The following is an 18220-nucleotide window of genomic DNA, read 5'->3' as shown; positions in this document are numbered from 1 at the left end:
TAGAGCCTTGAGAACCGCGTGCGAATAGATTGCTAAAGTGTCAGAGTTTAACGCAGTACCGTTGAGTTCGACTTATTCTAATGTGAAGTACAGGGGAGGAAACTAACTTTTTGGCTTACCAGCCAACTGGCGGGTATCTGATTTTTTTTACCAGCCAAATAGATTTTTTACCAGACAAAAAAAATCGCTAATTGTGATAATTACTTCTTTGTACGTCTTCGTCTAAATTGATTTTCAATCATAGTAAATTAATCACACTGTCTCTACTCTTCAAAATATTACATCATTAAATCACATATTAACATGAAAGAGGGAACTATTCTGGACTGGGTTGGGCTGAACTGGGCAGTGAAAGATGCTGGGTTGGGCTGGTCTAGGTTATACTGAATGATGAATTGAAAATGAATTGAAAATGGGGGACCCTGATGTAAACAAGACAAAAGTCTTTCTCTGGTCTGCATCCCCTTAACAATTGCATGTATTGAGCCGTACTGTACTGTACCCATTCTGCAATCTGTTAAATAAAGTTTTCATTCATCACAGCTCAACTACTAGGAATGTGTGTCTGACTCTTAAGTGCAGGAAATATTCATCAGAAAGGGGGGACATGATGGAGGGAATGGAAAGAGCAGGTTTGACAGGAGCAGGGTTGAAGGGATTGATTGATTGAAAAGTTTCTTAACAGATTGCAGAATGGGTACAGTACAGTTCAATACATACAATTGTTAAGGGGATGCAGACCAGAGAAAGACTTTCGTCTTGTTTACATCAGGGTCCCCCATTTTTAATTCATCATAACATATTGGAGTGTGGAGGAAGTGGACAAGGCATTAAGCAAACAGGACTGAAATGGGGGACCCTGATGTAAACAAGACTAAAGTCCTTCTCTGGTCTGCATCCCCTTAACAATTGTGTGTATTGAGCTGTACTGTATTGTACCCATTCTGCAATCTGTTAATAAAGTTTTCAATCAATCAATCAATACTGGGTTGGGCAGTGAAAGAACCAAGCATTTCACTGTAATGTAATAGCTAAATAAAACAACTTGAACTTGACTTGTTACATTTGCACTCTGGTTGTATGCCAAATGTATTCTGGTTGTACTGTACTTGTGCTGTAAGATGACAATACATTGGAACCGAATCGACAACGCTAGGGGTTCAGCAGGTGTGTTCTGAATGCCAAATATGACAACATCACCGTTGTGAAGGGCATATGGGCGAGTGGTGATATGCTGGGAAACCCGGTAATAATAAAATGTCACTCGGCTGCATTTAAGCAAAGCCGCTCAGTATAGTCGTCCACTATGTTGAATGCGCGTTATGGTAGCTTGTTACATGCTAGGTAGCTAGCCGGCTAATGCTGGTTGACTGTCATTCTCATCCGACTCGAAGGAGACGCGTCGCGTGCTGTTGTTCGCCCCCATGTCAGACCGCACCGATATCCGAAAGCGACGACTCTACATGCAATTATTTTCATCCACTCATGTGTTTTTGTAAGTTTGTCTACGTTGTCAAGCCGGCTGCCGGTGGCAGGAGTTAGTAGGTCTGCGCGCAGTGGTATGTCCACTTCCCCTAGATGGGCGTCATCTTCTAGAAAACGAGTGTTCATTGGAGGAGCTTAGAGCGCATCTGTACAACGATGATGTTCATTGGTTATGGTCTGATTATTATGTGGCGCAAATGGGAGGAATCAAGGGGGGAGTCAGAGTTCGGTTTGTGTCAGTGAGCGAATCAGCAGATTGCAGAATGATTTTTTTGTTTTGTTTTGTAATTACTAGTACTCGCCAGACTGGCGAGTGCTCTTCATGAATTACTCGCCAAACGTAAAAAATACTCGCAATTGGCGAGTAAAGTGGCCTAATGTCCTCCCCTGGTGAAGTAATAGTCTATCATTTATAGTGTATCGTGCGGCTACCGTTCTTCAGTGACCAGCATTACCACTGGTTCGTCGTGTATATAGCTAGTGCACTTATCCAGGCTGGGCGGCCTAAACTCGTGCCCCCACCCGAGGAGTCCTAGACGAGAACCGTTGGATATGTACACCGGAGAACCTACACCGGCGACTGCAGAACCTTTTCTGGTTGGATTATATTGCTTTGGTACCGTGACTGCTGGAGCAGAGAACCGTCTACCCCACTATCGTGTGGGATCTACCCCCAGTGAGGAGCATCACTCGAGCCCGCCTCTAGGAAGAGGCTGGCTGGCTTTCATCCATGCTGTCGAGCATACTGGATTATAGCTGTTGCTTTGTCTACGGATCAAGGGAGTACTGCACTGGCTCCTGTATCTGGAGCCTCGTTATTCCGCGTTGACCCAGACTTTGCACCCGAACATTCCTCTACCCTGCCGGCCTTACACCCGGAGGGAACCCCCCAGTGTCTCCAGCTGGTACTAGTGTGCCTTATGTAATTGCTATGCCACAGGTGGCGTCAGTTTAGACCCATCTTACTATTCTCATTGACTTACGCTCTTGACCTACTTTACGTGTGTTCTTCGCCTTACAAGCGTGAGTATAATTCTCAATCTGTAACCTAACGTTGCTTGCTCTGATAATAATAAATACCCTCCAAATAGAACTTTATGTGTCATTGCCGTATTCTTGTGTGGGTGTTCACCATATATATTCATGTACTGTATGGCCAGTAATTAAAGTACATAACTAAGTAGTGGTTTAATATACCATACTCTCAATACAGTCAGGGAATTGTACCCCTCAGTTACACGACTCTCGTTGTGTCTATTCTGCTAACGTTAACGTTACCTCTCGTGTCTATTCTGCTAACGTTAACATTACCTCTCGTTGTGTCTATTCTACAAGCTTTAGCGTTACCTCTCGTGTCTATCTGTTAACGTTAGCATTAGGTAATAACCGGTTTAAAATGGTTGATGATTACCTCACGTTGTGTATATTCTACTAGCATTAACGTTACCAGTACAAACAATCAATAGCGAGTTATATTGATCACGCTATGTACGCTAGCCATGGTAAAATGCAATCACATTAGCACGTAAGCTAACAACAAGCTTTAACGTTACCTCTCGTGTCTATCTGCTAACGTTAGCATTAGGTAATAACCGGTTTAAAATGGTTGATTACCTCACGTTGTGTCTATTCTACTAGCATTAACGTTACTAGTACAAACAATCAATAGCGAGTTATATTGATCACGCTATGTACGCTAGCCATGGTAAAATGCAACAACAAGCTAACAACAAGCTTAACAAATCAGCGATCTTTTTGTGAAACTCTCCGCTCTGTGGTAAATTGTGTTGATGTTGGTCTTGTTTCATCAATAAATGAGGCAGAATACAGTGAATGTATAATTTTTTGTTTATTGCACTTGTTCCTGCTGCAAACAAATAATGAATCCTAAGCGAGGCATTAAAGATGGCGGCTTTCTGTTTTTGTGCAGACGCCCCAACGTGTGACGCTTCTCTCTTCTGACCAATCAGTGGTCTGCAGTGTTTCACGTCACTTTTTTGGTACCAGTTCTACTCTCTTGGAACCTCGACAGAGCAGGGACTAAAAATGAACCCAAAAAGTACCCGGTTCCAGGTATTTTGGCAATGGAAAATGCCGAGTAGAGTCGAGTAGGTACCATGCAGTGGAAAAGGGGCATCTCTCTACTGAGACACAGAGCACCACCTCTCTCTCTCTCTCTCTCTCTCTCTCTCTCTCTCTCTCTCTCTCTCTCTCTCTCTCTCTCTCTCTACTGAGACACAGAGCACCACCTCTCTCTTTCTACTGAGACACAGAGCACCACCTCTCTCTCTCTCTACTGAGACACAGAGCACCACCTCTCTTTCTACTGAGACACAGAGCACCAACTCTCTCTTTCTACTGAGACACAGAGCACCACCTCTCTCTCTCTCTCTCTCTACTGAGACACAGAGCACCACCTCTCTCTTTCTACTGAGGCACATAGCACCACCTCTCTCTACTGAGACATCTCTCTCTCTCTCTCTACTGAACTTTTACGTCACTCTCTCTAGATTGACATTTGTCGCAATCATTTTTACATCCATCTTCTTTATTGCTCATTTGCGCATGCGGGTCGAGTTCAGGAGCATGTGACCGGTTCACACTGGAATCTGATTATTGGCCACATTTAAAAAGAATAATGCGAACAGCCAAACAAAAATTATCAGAATTGAGCACTAAGGCTTGCAGTGTGAACGGAGCCTAACCTGTCCCAGGTAACACCTCCTCACTGCAGCTCTGTCGATGCGTCACTCACTCACTCACTCACTCACTCACTCACTCACTCACTCACTCACTCACTCACTCACTCACTCACTCGGCGCTGAGGTCATGAGAACGACGCATCTGTTGCTGTTCTCTGGTACTTTCTCATTCCTTCCTCCTGCTAATAGTAATAGTCTGTAACCACCAGGTCTGGGAGCATGTGTAAATATTTAAAATGTTCTCATGAATGATTCATCTGTTTCATTCTGGTGTGGTCCCCCCCCCCCCCCCCCCCCTTCAGATTGAAAATACCTTGTGGTCTTATTCTAAGATAAGATAAGATATTCCTTTATTGATTCGGGCAGCATAGGGGAGGTACAGGTATGGGCAGGGTAATAGTAGAAAGACATAAATATAGGCAATAAAATTGTATCTGAAAAGAAAATCTGAGTGAAGTAAACAGTGATATATTATATAATATAATTAACTCTGAATATTAAAATATGAGAAAAATAAACGGTGTAAACCAGGGGTCTCAAACTCAATTTACCTGGGGGCCGCTGGAGGTAGAGTCTGGGTGAGGCTGGGCCGCATCAAATATTCCACAAAAAAAGGGTTTCAAGTATTCAAAAAAAAAGTACAACTGATCCAATCTTCTCAATCTTTAGCAATAACATTTCAGAACATGAACAGTTCTTCAGAACATGAACGGTTCTTCAGGCTTCTCAGTGGTGTCAGTGGACTCATCCACAGCTATGGAAATGCACTGTGCATTTTTTTTATTCTATCACAAAGCAGTTTATAAAAAAAATAGGTAAAAAAAATATGCGTTTTCATCAATAAATAAATGCCCCACATTTTTTAATAGATTGGGGGCCCACAAATTGATTCTTTAATGGGGCCCAGAATCTCCAGCTACGCCCCTGGCTGGGACTTTTTCCGTCCATTCACCTTTGAATTGCAGTCGACTTTTCTTTTACTGACCATCTTTGAAAATGCCATATTTTTCTGCTGGCTGCCTGCTGGCGAAAATAGGCTAATAGCTACATTTATCTCACAGAGATAAAACTGGGAGTGAGTTTACTGTATATGCGCTTTCAACTCTGCTCCGATTTGAACTGAAAGAGAAAGACAACATACAGTCCGTGAAGACCCGCCCTACTCCCCTACTCTGCCTCTGATTCGCAGACTGTGGCTGAGGGGGAAAAACGCTGACGGGACGCGTATGTGATTGGACCAGACCCGTACACACAGACAGACATATGTGGCAGTGCAGGCGGACAGCGCGCAGCACTGCTCGCAGAGGAGAGATAGCGAGGATGCATTTGCTTCCACTTTACTTGATATCATATCACTCCAGAATCACGTTTCAACCAAGTCACTAACATAACGTTGCTGTCATGAGCCTGCGCTATGGTAGCCTACAAGTGATCAAATAAATAAAACTTCCAACTCTCGCGCAACGACTCGGCAAACAGTAGTGCACGGGCCGCATTAACACTACACTTTGATGTCCAGTAGGGGGCCGCAAAATATCATCCCGCGGGCCGCAATTGGCCCGCGGGCCGCGAGTTTGAGACCCCTGGTGTAAACAAAGGTGCAGATGTATGCCCTATCGGTTATTAGTGTGGGTGACCTGGCTTTAGCCAGATTGCAACCACACTATAGTAATTATACTATTCTTTATACTTTATTCTTTATTCCGCTGATTTTTGCCAACAAACTCCTCCCAGAGCGTTCGCACCACATACACGTGAAAGTATGCAATTCGAGTTGCTATTACTATTACTACTTATCACCGCACCGTTTGGCTACAAATCGACTTTAAACGGGAACATTTCGGTCCATAGGGAATGCATGGCAAAGTAGAGTAGGAGCTGGATTTATTTTTTTACCACCACCTTGGGTAAATTGCGACAGTGATCTCAATTTTGGACGTAGATATAAAAACAACATCAAAACGATGACACGGCTGTCCCCTCGCTCACAAAAGAAAAATAAATGGAATTGGACATTTCTATCTCAACTGATGACCATTTGTTTCAAAGTTATGCTCTACATACAAACCAATGGCTTTGCACTGTAGCGAAAACCCGATTTTTGAGCTTTCCCCCCCTTGTTTCCCAATCGCCACCCAGGCCACAATTGTCGACGGAATGACACAATATCGCACACAACCCTTCATTGGGATCCTCGGGTGCTCACATTAAGAGGAATAAGCTTAATCTCTTATACTTTTCTTTTAATCATCGTGAGACTGAAGGCATGCGTAAGCCCTCATTGAAATACATTGGGTCCATAGTGCATGTATTGCATCAGCCACTGCATCAGCCTAATTAGTGGTAGCAGCTGTGCATGACTCAGGGGGAGCTGTCAATCAACTCAGTACAGCTGACCTGGCAATGACCTCATGGAGTTAACCCTTCATTGCCCCTCTGTGTAGCAGTACTGAGTTGATTGACAGCGCCCTCTGAGTAGAAGAGACTTGTGGGTTGTGTCATTGTACTCAGTAGGGATGTCCTCTTTCATTGGTCTATGTTGACCACTCCCCCGATCCTTAGACCACACCCCCTTAGGCCACACCCCCTTTGTGTATCTCTTGAACCGTTTGTTGTAGAGACGTGCGGGTTGTACCATTGTACTCAGTAGGGATATCTTCTTTCATTGGTCGATGTTGACCACTCCCCCGATCCTTAGACCACACCCCCTTAGGCCACACACCCTTAGTGTATCTCTTGAACCGTTTGTCGTAGAGACTTGCGGGTTGTGCCATTGTACTCCGTAGGGATATCCTCTTTCATTGGTCGATGTTGACCACTCCCCCGATCCTTAGATCACACCCCCTAGCAACCACCTAGAAATACCCTAGCAACCACCTAGAAACACCCTAGCAACCACCTATAACACCCTAGCAACTACCTAGAAACACCCTAGCAACCAGCTATAACACCCTAGCAACCAGCTATAATACCCTAGCAACCGCCTAGAAACACCCTAGCAACCACTTATAACATCCTAGCAACCACCTAGAAACACCCTAGCAACCAGCTATAACACCCTAGCAACCACCTATAACACCCTAGCAACCGCCTAGAAACACCCTAGCAACCAGCTATAACACCCTAGCAACCACCTAGAAACACCCTAGCAACCACTTATAACACCCTAGCAACCACTTATAACACCCTAGCAACCACCTAGAAACACCCAAGCAACCACCTAGAAACACCCTAGTAATCAGCTATAACACCCTAGCAACCGCCTATAACAACCTAGCAACCACCTATAACACCCTAGCAACCACATAGAAACACCCTAGCAACCAGCTATAACACCCTAGCAACCACATATAACACCCTAGCAACCACCTAGAAACACCCTAGCAACCAGCTATAACACCCTAGCAACCGCCTAGAAACACCCTAGCAACCACTTATAACACCCTAGCAACCACCTAGAAACACCCTAGCAACCAGCTATAACACCCTAGCAACCACCTAGAAACACCCTAGCAACCAGCTATAACACCCTAGCAACCACCTATAACACTCTAGCAACCACCTAGAAACACCCTAGCAACCACTTATAACACCCTAGCAACCACCTAGAAACACCCTAGCAACCAGCTATAACACCCTAGCAACCACCTATAACACTCTAGCAACCACCTAGAAACACCCTAGCAACCACTTATAACACCCTAGCAACCACCTAGAAACACCCTAGCAACCAGCTATAACACCCTAGCAACCGCCTAGAAACACCCTAGCAACCACTTATAACACCCTAGCAACCACTTAGAAACACCCTAGCAACCAGCTATAACACCCTAGCAACCACCTAGAAACACCCTAGCAACCACCTATAACACCCTAGCAACCGCCTAGAAACACCCTAGCAACCACCTAGAAACACCCTAGCAACCAGCTATAACACCCTAGCAACCACTTATAACACCCTAGCAACCACCTAGAAACACCCTAGCAACCAGCTATAACACCCTAGCAACCACCTAGAAACACCCAAGCAACCACCTAGAAACACCCTAGCAATCAGCTATAACACCCTAGCAACCGCCTATAACAACCTAGCAACCACCTATAACACCCTAGCAACCACCTATAACACCCTAGCAACCACATAGAAACACCCTAGCAACCAGCTATAACACCCTAGCAACCACATATAACACCCTAGCAACCACCTATAACACCCTAGTAACCACCTAGAAACACCCTAGCAACCAGCTATAACACCCTAGCAACCACCTATAACACTCTAGCAACCACCTAGAAACACCCTAGCAACCACTTATAACACCCTAGCAACCACCTAGAAACACCCTAGCAACCAGCTATAACACCCTAGCAACCACCTATAACACTAGCAACCACCTAGAAACACCCTAGCAACCACTTATAACACCCTAGCAACCACCTAGAAACACCCTAGCAACCAGCTATAACACCCTAGCAACCGCCTAGAAACACCCTAGCAACCACTTATAACACCCTAGCAACCACTTAGAAACACCCTAGCAACCAGCTATAACACCCTAGCAACCACCTAGAAACACCCTAGCAACCACCTATAACACCCTAGCAACCGCCTAGAAACACCCTAGCAACCACCTAGAAACACCCTAGCAACCAGCTATAACACCCTAGCAACCACCTATAAACACCCAAGCAACCACCTAGAAACACCCTAGCAATCAGCTATAACACCCTAGCAACCGCCTATAACAACCTAGCAACCACCTATAACACCCTAGCAACCACCTATAACACCCTAGCAACCACATAGAAACACCCTAGCAACCAGCTATAACACCCTAGCAACCACATATAACACCCTAGCAACCACCTATAACACCCTAGTAACCACCTATAACACCCTAGCAACCACCTAGAAACACCCTAGCAACCAGCTATAACACCCTAGCAACCGCCTAGAAACACCCTAGCAACCACTTATAACACCCTAGCAACCACCTAGAAACACCCTAGCAACCGCCTAGAAACACCCTAGCAACCACCTATAACACCCTAGCAACAACCTATAACAACCTAGCAACCACCTAAAACACCCTAGCAACCACTTAGAAACACCCTAGCAACCACCTATAACAACCTAGCAACCATCTAGAAACACCCTAGCAACCACATAGAAACACCCTAGCAACCACCTAGAAACACCCTAGCAACCAGTTATAACACCCTAGCAACCACCTAGAAACACCCTAGCAACCACCTATAACACCCTAGCAACCACCTATAACACCCTAGCAACCACCTATAACAACCTAGCAACCACCTAAAACCCCTAGCAACCACTTAGAAACACCCTAGCAACCAGCTATAACACCCTAGCAACCACCTATAACACCCTAGCAACCGCCTAGAAACACCCTAGCAACCACTTATAACACCCTAGCAACCAGCTATAACACCCTAGCAACCACCTAGAAACATTCTAGCAACCACTTATAACACCCTAGCAACCACCTAGAAACACCCTAGCAACTAGCTATAACACCCTAGCAACCACCTATAACACCCTAGCAACCGCCTAGAAACACCCTAGCAACCACTTATAACACCCTAGCAACCACCTAGAAACACCCTAGCAACCACTTATAACACCCTAGCAACCACCTAGAAACACCCTAGCAACCAGCTATAACACCCTAGCAACCACTTATAACACCCTAGCAACTACCTATAACACTGTAGCAACCAGCTATAACACCCTAGCAACCACCTATAACACCCTAGCAACCGCCTAAAAACACCTGTGGGATATTTGTGGATATCCTGAAGAAGAATGTTCTCAGTCAACCGAGGTTTGGATAATAACAAGGTTTATTAACCAAACAGATAGAATTATAGAGAGAATGGCTGAGGGCTTCGCCCCAGGTGATCAGCTGAAATGACCCAGGTAAAAGACCTGGATTGATCTCGGGAGGAGACTTATATAGTTAACAAGGGGGGGATGTGGTCCCATTTGATAGGTCAAATGGGGGGGATACAGGTTTGGGGAGAGGGGCACAGGATTGGGGAGAAAGGGGGGGGCACAGGATTGGGGAGAAAGGGGAGGGGAATGTCTTATTCCACAGAGAGGGGGGGGGGCACAGGTAAGGGGACACAGGGGAGGGGAATATCTTTACGAGGACATTATATTATACCACAATACTCACTTTTCTCTATTATAATGTGGGTGAGATTAATGTATAATATACCAGGATTGTTTGGAACAGGTAAAAGTGAATAGGTATGGTAAAAGAATGGGACCGATGTAATCCATCGGTTATCAGATAATGAATAAAATCGAAAATAATGAACATTTTGGCCAATGTGGTCTGTGTTGGTTGGCATAATAGTTTAAAATAGAAATATTTATATACGTGATTCATGACATGATTGACTGGACTAAAGTCTGTGTTATTTTGATATCAGAGATGTGGGAATAGATATCACCCTTTTCTCAAAATACCTATATCAATGATTGGTCCTCAACTCTGATATCAAACAACAATTAACATAATCATTAGAAGCTATAGCTGTGCACATATCTTGGCATACCTTCAGTCGTTCATGTCATGACTCAGGGGAGCTAATGTCATGGTTGTACATACAGGCATAGTAATAAACCAATTAAATACATGTGAACACTGTCTCTGTGTGGTCAGAGTGCACAGGGTGAAAAAACTAAATCGTGTGCATAATTATTAGGAATAGGATTTACACATAAGCATTAACCTAGTGGCTAATGTGTACAAACACATTTTAACAACCGTTAACCTAGTGGTTAATAAAACTAATATGATTGATTATGGGAAACTGTTCAAAAATATATATATATATATGCACAATTTATAATGATTCTTGATGAAATTACTTAGGATCCAGTTTTATTTAACCTGAGTTTGAGTGTCACTTTCATCTGTGATTGCCTCAGTTTTGTTGGTCTTTACTTAGAATCAGGCAATTTTGTAACCTAAGTAATTCAAATGTGATGTAATGTGATCATGTGACCACTTCTTCCTTCAGCAATACATTTTAGCTCATTATTGCTAACCATTGTTAATGCTTTCTCATTGATTTCTTTCCATCACATGATCATCCCTAGTTCATCATTTTCCAGATACATACAATTGTGTGAAACGTTTCCTGCTTGTGAAGGCATGAATCCGACAGATGTTGCTTCGCTGTTGACCATCTGTTCTCTGTCTGTCGTGTGGCAGGGCCAAACAGTAACACAGTAAAATTTAAATAAATACGTAATAATGTGGACAATGTGTGTTCAGACGTCTCTTGGTCCACAGGTCTCTGATGTGTCTCTTCTTGACGATGCAGTCGGGAACATTCACTCCTCCATCATTCAGAGGGGGCCTAGAGGAGGTCGCCGTCCATTCCCTGTGTACTTTGTCAAGAGTCACAGGGTCACCGGTAGCAGTGTGGCGGTCAACTATAGTGGCCTTGCAGACTCTTTACCTGGAGCCTGCGCTGCTCTCCATCACCACCACATATCCGCCACTGTGCTTACGCTTGGCCCCCATCAGGCCCAGAGACATGGTGGTCAGGGCGTTTTTGAATGTGTTGTGCTGGTTTCGCTGTCCTCTCCTCGTCATTGCGGTACCACTTGATGGAGGGCGAGGGCCCGCCGGTGTAGTGGCTAGTCAGTAGGACGCTCTCTCTCACACGGATGGTGGAGATACATGGCGTTGGCCTTGGTTTGTCGTAGGCTGTCGGGGTGGCGCAGCATGTCGTCCTTTCTGTCTCTGCTCCCCCTCCTTTGGGGTCGTCTGTGTTGTGTGTGCTGGTGGTTCTCCCACGGTTGTTGTCGTCGCCCTGGTTGCGTCCGCAGCTCCTTGACGGTGTCCTTCGTGGTCCTCTGCTGTTGTTCGTGGTTCAGGTCACGCGTCGTCTCACTCGTCCTGTCCTCTCACCAATATGATCTGAGGATGATAAAATTGCCTTAGAAAACCTCCTCACATAAATGATTCAACGCCTTTCTGCTAAAGAGGAAAATCATTTTGGGATTAATTCAATTCATTGTAAATAAAATCACTTAATTGAAAATAGGAAATGCAAGCCAATTGCATTAGCAGTGATTCCTTATGTCAAGAAGGTCACATTCACTACAATCTTATCAGATCTTGTATCTAACTAGATCTTACAGCATTAGGCTTTAAATAAAATTGTAAATGAATGGCCAAAGTCTTGAATCAGATAAAATAGCTCTTTGTCTTCATAGTCTGTGATGTTAAATTGAAGTTGATCTTACCTGTGCGATGGGTGTGCCTCAGGATACTTACCTCGTCACGCCTTCTCTGGCGTTCTTCACATCTCAGTGTGGCTCATCATAGCATAGGAAAAAAACATAAAACCTAGACAGCCAGTTAATTTTGCATGAAAAACAATCATTCGTTTTGTCATCTAACCCTAACTAACCTTACTGTCATGCACTCGTCCTAATAAAACTACCCTACACTGTGGCACTCAACACTTTGATGAATTGTTGCTCAGCTGATAGAGTTGTGCTCTTCCTGATGTCCTGTCGCACAGAATCTGTGAGTCGCTTTGGATAAAAGTGTCAGCTAAATGATCAATGTACGTGTATACCTTGTACATTTAGATAATTGTGCTCCAATTTTGGTGGTTGATATTTGCAGTCATGGAAAGACTTGAAATTGCAAGGAGTTAGTGGTTGTAAGCAGAGGATAGAAAGAGGAGATTGCAAGTGAAGTTGTTTTCACCATTAATCTTTCATCTCGGGCACTTCTACTTTGTCTGGTTTTATTCAGAATTCATATCTCTAATTCGTGTGCCTCTTGAAAAGAGATGATGAAAACAACTGGTTAGTTATTGTTAGTATGGGAATTAGGTAGACTTTCATGACTGCAAATATCATCACCTGTGTTTATACTATACTACTAAGTTGAGTCTCTAGGTGTGGTCAGAGTCCTCTCTGGCTATTTGCATTGTCAGGTGAGTCCACCAAGCCTGTGGTCAGAGTGCAGGCATTTGCATTGCTTTGTCTCACCCATGCCATACCCCTTGGGTTTCAAGTACCCACTCTGAATAGCTTTGTTTCTGTAAACAAAATTTACATGTGGGTGTTTGGATGCGGATTTGTTTTAACTGGTCAATCGATTGTCTTTCAGCTCCACACATGTTGACATGCAAATTGTTGGAGTTTCTGTCTTTTGTGATACAATTTGGGTGTAGACCTGCACTGTTCTGCATCTCGCCTCAGAGCCAGACTGAAAATACAAACACATGTTAATTTTCCACTCCTAAGACCATTTTTTGAGTGTGTTCTCTTTGATTTTGAGTTCAAACACGCGTCATCTAGTCTTCATCTATATAAGGTCTTGGCGCTTATACTGGAAGTGTGTGTTACTCATAAATTGTGTTGTACCCCAATGTTATTCCCATAACGTTAACTCGTCTCTCAATGCTCGGCGCGATATCAGTCGGCATACTGTGCACATACAAACGAGACTTTAAACAGACAAACAAACAATAATACATATAAGTTGACGTGTTTGTATACCTGATTGTATTGGATCGCTGTTCGTTTAATCGTCCAGCACCCTGCTGCGATAAGGCATTTATACCCTTGATATACCTATACATCGTTATTAAAGCATAACGACCGAACCTGACTTCGAAATTTAACAGCGATATATTAGATTTGAATATACCGTTTAATCACACTCTCTGTCTCTTCAACCCGCGACTAGTGTCCCGTTTAATGTACATACACGTACTACCGGGACATCGCCGGTCACCTTCCCGCTATGTCTGTATGATCAATTGGTTAATTTAATCGTTAATCGTTTTCAGGAATGGAAGAGATTGTGGGCTTAGTTTGAGGTTGAAACAATGAATATTATGATGTTACTCTGGTAAATCTAATTATGATTCTTTATCAGCTTCTCGGTCTTATCTTCCCGCCTCTTTGCCAAAAGAATCACAGAACAGTTTCTAAGAGAGTAGCGTTTTCCAATGATATCACTCTAATAAGCTCACGTATCTTCTTTTGTTGCCTATATTTCAGTCTGCATCAGCTAGACTTGGGTTAGCAATCCAACAACCTTTACTGTGTGCCTTAGCTTTTGATCGGCTCCAACTCGACCAGGAATAGCACTTCAACCTTTGTGCCTAAGCTTTCGGGAATAGCACATATAACCCATCCTCTCAGAACCGCCTGATAAGGACCCAGGTGCACGCGTTGCCCTGGTAACTATTCTCAATACAGATCAGATATATTAATGCACATTATTCTTACTCAGCCATGATCTCAATATTTGACAACATTCTGTAACATTCACCTGGCACAGAGAAAAGGGGGAAGGTTTTAATTCCTTGCCATACATTTTTGGTCGACCATCTATTATATTCACTTTTCTCTGTATCGATGAAACAATACAGCACGCCGGTGGGACGCAAAGAGTCCGTCACAAGTTCGTAGACGCCAATTGTGGGATATTTGTGGATATCCTGAAGAAGAATGTTCTCAGTCAACCGAGGTTTGGATAATAACAAGGTTTATTAACCAAACAGATAGAATTATAGAGAGAATGGCTGAGGGCTTCGCCCCAGGTGATCAGCTGAAATGACCCAGGTAAAAGACCTGGATTGATCTCGGGAGGAGACTTATATAGTTAACAAGGGGGGGATGTGGTCCCATTTGATAGGTCAAATGGGGGGGGGGATACAGGTTTGGGGAGAGGGGCACAGGATTGGGGAGAAAGGGGGGGGGCACAGGATTGGGGAGAAAGGGGAGGGGAATGTCTTATTCCACAGAGAGGGGGGGGCACAGGTAAGGGGACACAGGGGAGGGGAATATCTTTACATGAGGACATTATATTATACCACACACCCTAGCAACCAGCTATAACACCCTAGCAACCACTTATAAAACCCTAGCAACCACCTAGAAACACCCTAGCAACCAGCTATAACACCCTAGCAACCACCTAGAAACACCCTAGCAACCATTTATAACACCCTAGCAACCACCTAGAAACACCCTAGCAACCACCTATAACACCCTAGCAACCGCCTAGAAACACCCTAGCAACCATTTATAACACCCTAGCAATCGCCTAGAAACCCCCTAGCAACCACATATAACACCCTAGCAACCGTTTGAACCGTTTGTCATAGAGACAATACAGAGCCTCTCCCGTTGGCCGGCGGTGCACAGGCGTGCACCCACACTTTCACAATTTCCCCCGTGCGGAATTGTCTAGTATTATACGTTACTCTCAATAAATATAGGCAATAAAAACATTTTAATTACAAACCGGAGACCCATCTACAGTATAAGGAGATCTAACCCGTGGTTAGAGTAGAGTATAGGTCAGACCTGGGCATTGTACGGCCCGCGGGCCGGATACGGCCCGCGGGATGATTCTGACCGGCCCGCGAAAGATTACATGATAATTAAAAAAAAAAAAAAAAAAAAAAAACTTTTTTTACTTTTTTTTTTCATGTCAACGTTCACACGCACAATATACGCTTAGGAGACATGCTCAGAAGATGTTGGTTCTCTTTGGATCCACCTACATATGTGAACAGACATTCTCAGTCATGACGTTTACCAAGTCCAGGTACAGATCCTCTCTCACTGATGAACATCTGGCAGCTGTGCTTCGCATCTCCACCTCAGACATGCAACCTGACTTTGATGGACTTGTTAAAGCTCAACAGAGACTGGATTTCTCACACTGAATGAAAAAAAAAAAAAAGAACTGAAGAACACTAAAATGCGGAAATATAACAAGTGAAATGGGACACTTGATATTTTTTTCTTCTTTTTTTTGCACAGTTCTGAAAACATTAAATGTTTAATATAGGCATGTAAAGTAAAAAAGGCTACAAAACTGGGACACTTTTCTTTACACAGTTCAGTGACATGTCTTGTTTATTTTTGCTATAAGATGATGTGATGTCTTTAGAAAGCTAAGAAAATCCTTGTTTCAATAGTATATGAAACTCAAAATGCCCTTTGTTATTAATGTTTCACATTTTGTTTATCATTTTGGAAATAAATTCTATTTGAATAAATTATATTTTTGAAAGCTAACCTCACCTTTTAATTGCCAAATAATAACATACACTCTTACCAGGGGTCAAAACAATGCCATTTACTGCTTTTTATATAGAAATAAAATTTATATTATGCATAATTGAGTTTGGAATTTTGGCCCGGCCCCCCAACATATTTTCAGTTGCTCATTCGGCCCCCTGGGAAAAATAATTGCCCACCCCTGGTATAGGTAGTAGAGTATAGCACTAAAAAAAGATGCACTATCACCTACATTTACATTTATTTAGCCGACGCTTTTATCCAAAGCGACTTACAAGTTCTGTACCACAAGTCATCAGGAAGGGCACAACTCTATCAGCTGAGTAACAATGAGTTGAGTGCTACAGTGTAGGTTAGTTTATTAGGACAAGTGCATGACGGTAAGGTTAGTTAGGGTTAGATTAAAAAGAATTTTTTTTTATTTCAGATAATGGTTGAAGAAGTGCGTCTTTAGTCGACGGTGAAAGATTGGACGGGTTTCGGCTGTCCTAACTGGGGTGGGGTCACCTAGCCGCGACCCCAATTTGGGTTGCGACCCGTAGTTTGAGAACCACTGTACTACACCTCACGTGTGACATGCTGTGTGATTACTTGTGTCCTCCGCAGGGTGATTCCGCTGGGCAAGGAGCAGACTGTGAGTGGACACACCTTCCGCGGCTTCATGTCCCACTCGGAGGCCTACCCCTGCCCCTACCTCAACGCCGCCGCCGCCGTGGGCATCGTGCCGGACGACGTGGTGCTGTGCGTCAAGCGGCTGGACAAGTGTCTGAGGAGTCTGAGGAAAGAAGCCGCCGGCGTCGCTCGAAGCAGCTCGCCGGCGGCGGCGCCTCCAACAGGCCAGGAGGACTGCACCGGAGACTAGACTATAAAAACGAAATAAAAACAGCCAAGTCGGTTCAGCCACTGTTGCGTTGTTGACACGCAACTTGTTTATTCGCTGGAGAAGAAGCAGAATTTGTTGCAGGTGTTGCCCGAGTCTGTATGAAGGTGTGAGCCGCCGTAGATCAAAAGCGATTACAAACTGTAAAGACGACGTTTCTATAATTTACCTATCTCAAAGCCCGCCCTCTTTTCTTGATCTAGGGGCGACAGTGGCTCGGGAGGTAGAGCAGTCGTCTGGTAATCCAGAGGTTCCCAGTTCGATTCCCCCTCCTCCCGGACAGCGTGTCGAAGTGTCCTTGAGCAAGACACTTAACCCCTAATTGCTTCCCGATGAACAGGTCGGCACCACCGTCGGTGTGTGAAGGTGTGAGTGAGCGGGTAAAATGTGAGGAACAAAAGTAAAGCGCTTTGGATAAAATAACTATATAAATGCAGCCATTTACCATTTGATCCTCCGAATGTGATTGGAGGATCAAGAAAGGAGGGCAGGATTTTGAGATGGGTCAATTGGCACCTCTCGGTTGTCTAGGCCTACACTTGCCTAGCTGGAATTGGCAGTGTTGGTTCAATAGTTGATGGATGCTTTGTGGCTACGATTCCTTCCTTTCAGATTCATCGTAGTGTCAATGGACACCTTTAAAGAATGATTTATAATAATTGTCACGGAAACCGTGCATTCATTTCTAGCATGTGTTCAGTCATTTCTGCATTTGCCGAAGGTGCTTTGCTTATTATTCAGTATGGATTGGGACTTGCACTGGATTATGTCACCATCAATAAAGCATCTGTTTGTTTGACGTTGGCTTCCACCCTGTTATTGACGATAAAAACAAAACATCTGAAGCCACCTAGGCAGTGGCGGTCCTAGCTTATATATGCCACCCTGGGCGAACCCCCCTACACGGCCCCCCCAGCGTTTTGTTTTTATCCACCAACAAGTTTCACCCTTAAACGATTGCATAATTAACGCTACATTGGACAAATCCTGTATCAAACAAATACTTTTATTAAACAATTGCAATTGTTTATTTGGTAGCATTTTTAT

At 43.9% G+C, this 18220-nt stretch overlaps 1 protein-coding gene across 2 annotated transcripts in view; it reads left to right on the top strand.

Annotated features, from left to right (window-relative positions):
* sepsecs (Sep (O-phosphoserine) tRNA:Sec (selenocysteine) tRNA synthase) overlaps window positions 1-17972 on the top strand; it is a 73328-nt gene extending 55356 nt beyond the window's left edge. For both annotated transcript variants that reach the window (XM_084312240.1, XM_084312239.1), the window contains one exon: window positions 16900-17972. In XM_084312240.1, the coding sequence (XP_084168366.1) occupies window positions 16900-17155 (256 nt within the window). In that variant the 3' untranslated portion in view covers window positions 17156-17972. The remainder of the gene's footprint in view (window positions 1-16899) is intronic.
* Window positions 17973-18220: the final 248 nt, after the last annotated feature.

The sequence above is a fragment of the Notolepis coatsorum genome (genome assembly GCF_963971535.1).
Source record: "Notolepis coatsorum genome assembly, chromosome: 4".
Classification (NCBI taxonomy): domain Eukaryota; kingdom Metazoa; phylum Chordata; class Actinopteri; order Aulopiformes; family Paralepididae; genus Notolepis; species Notolepis coatsorum.
The sequence above is the reverse complement of the archived record's forward strand: the minus strand, read 5'-3'. Positions and strand labels throughout refer to the sequence as shown.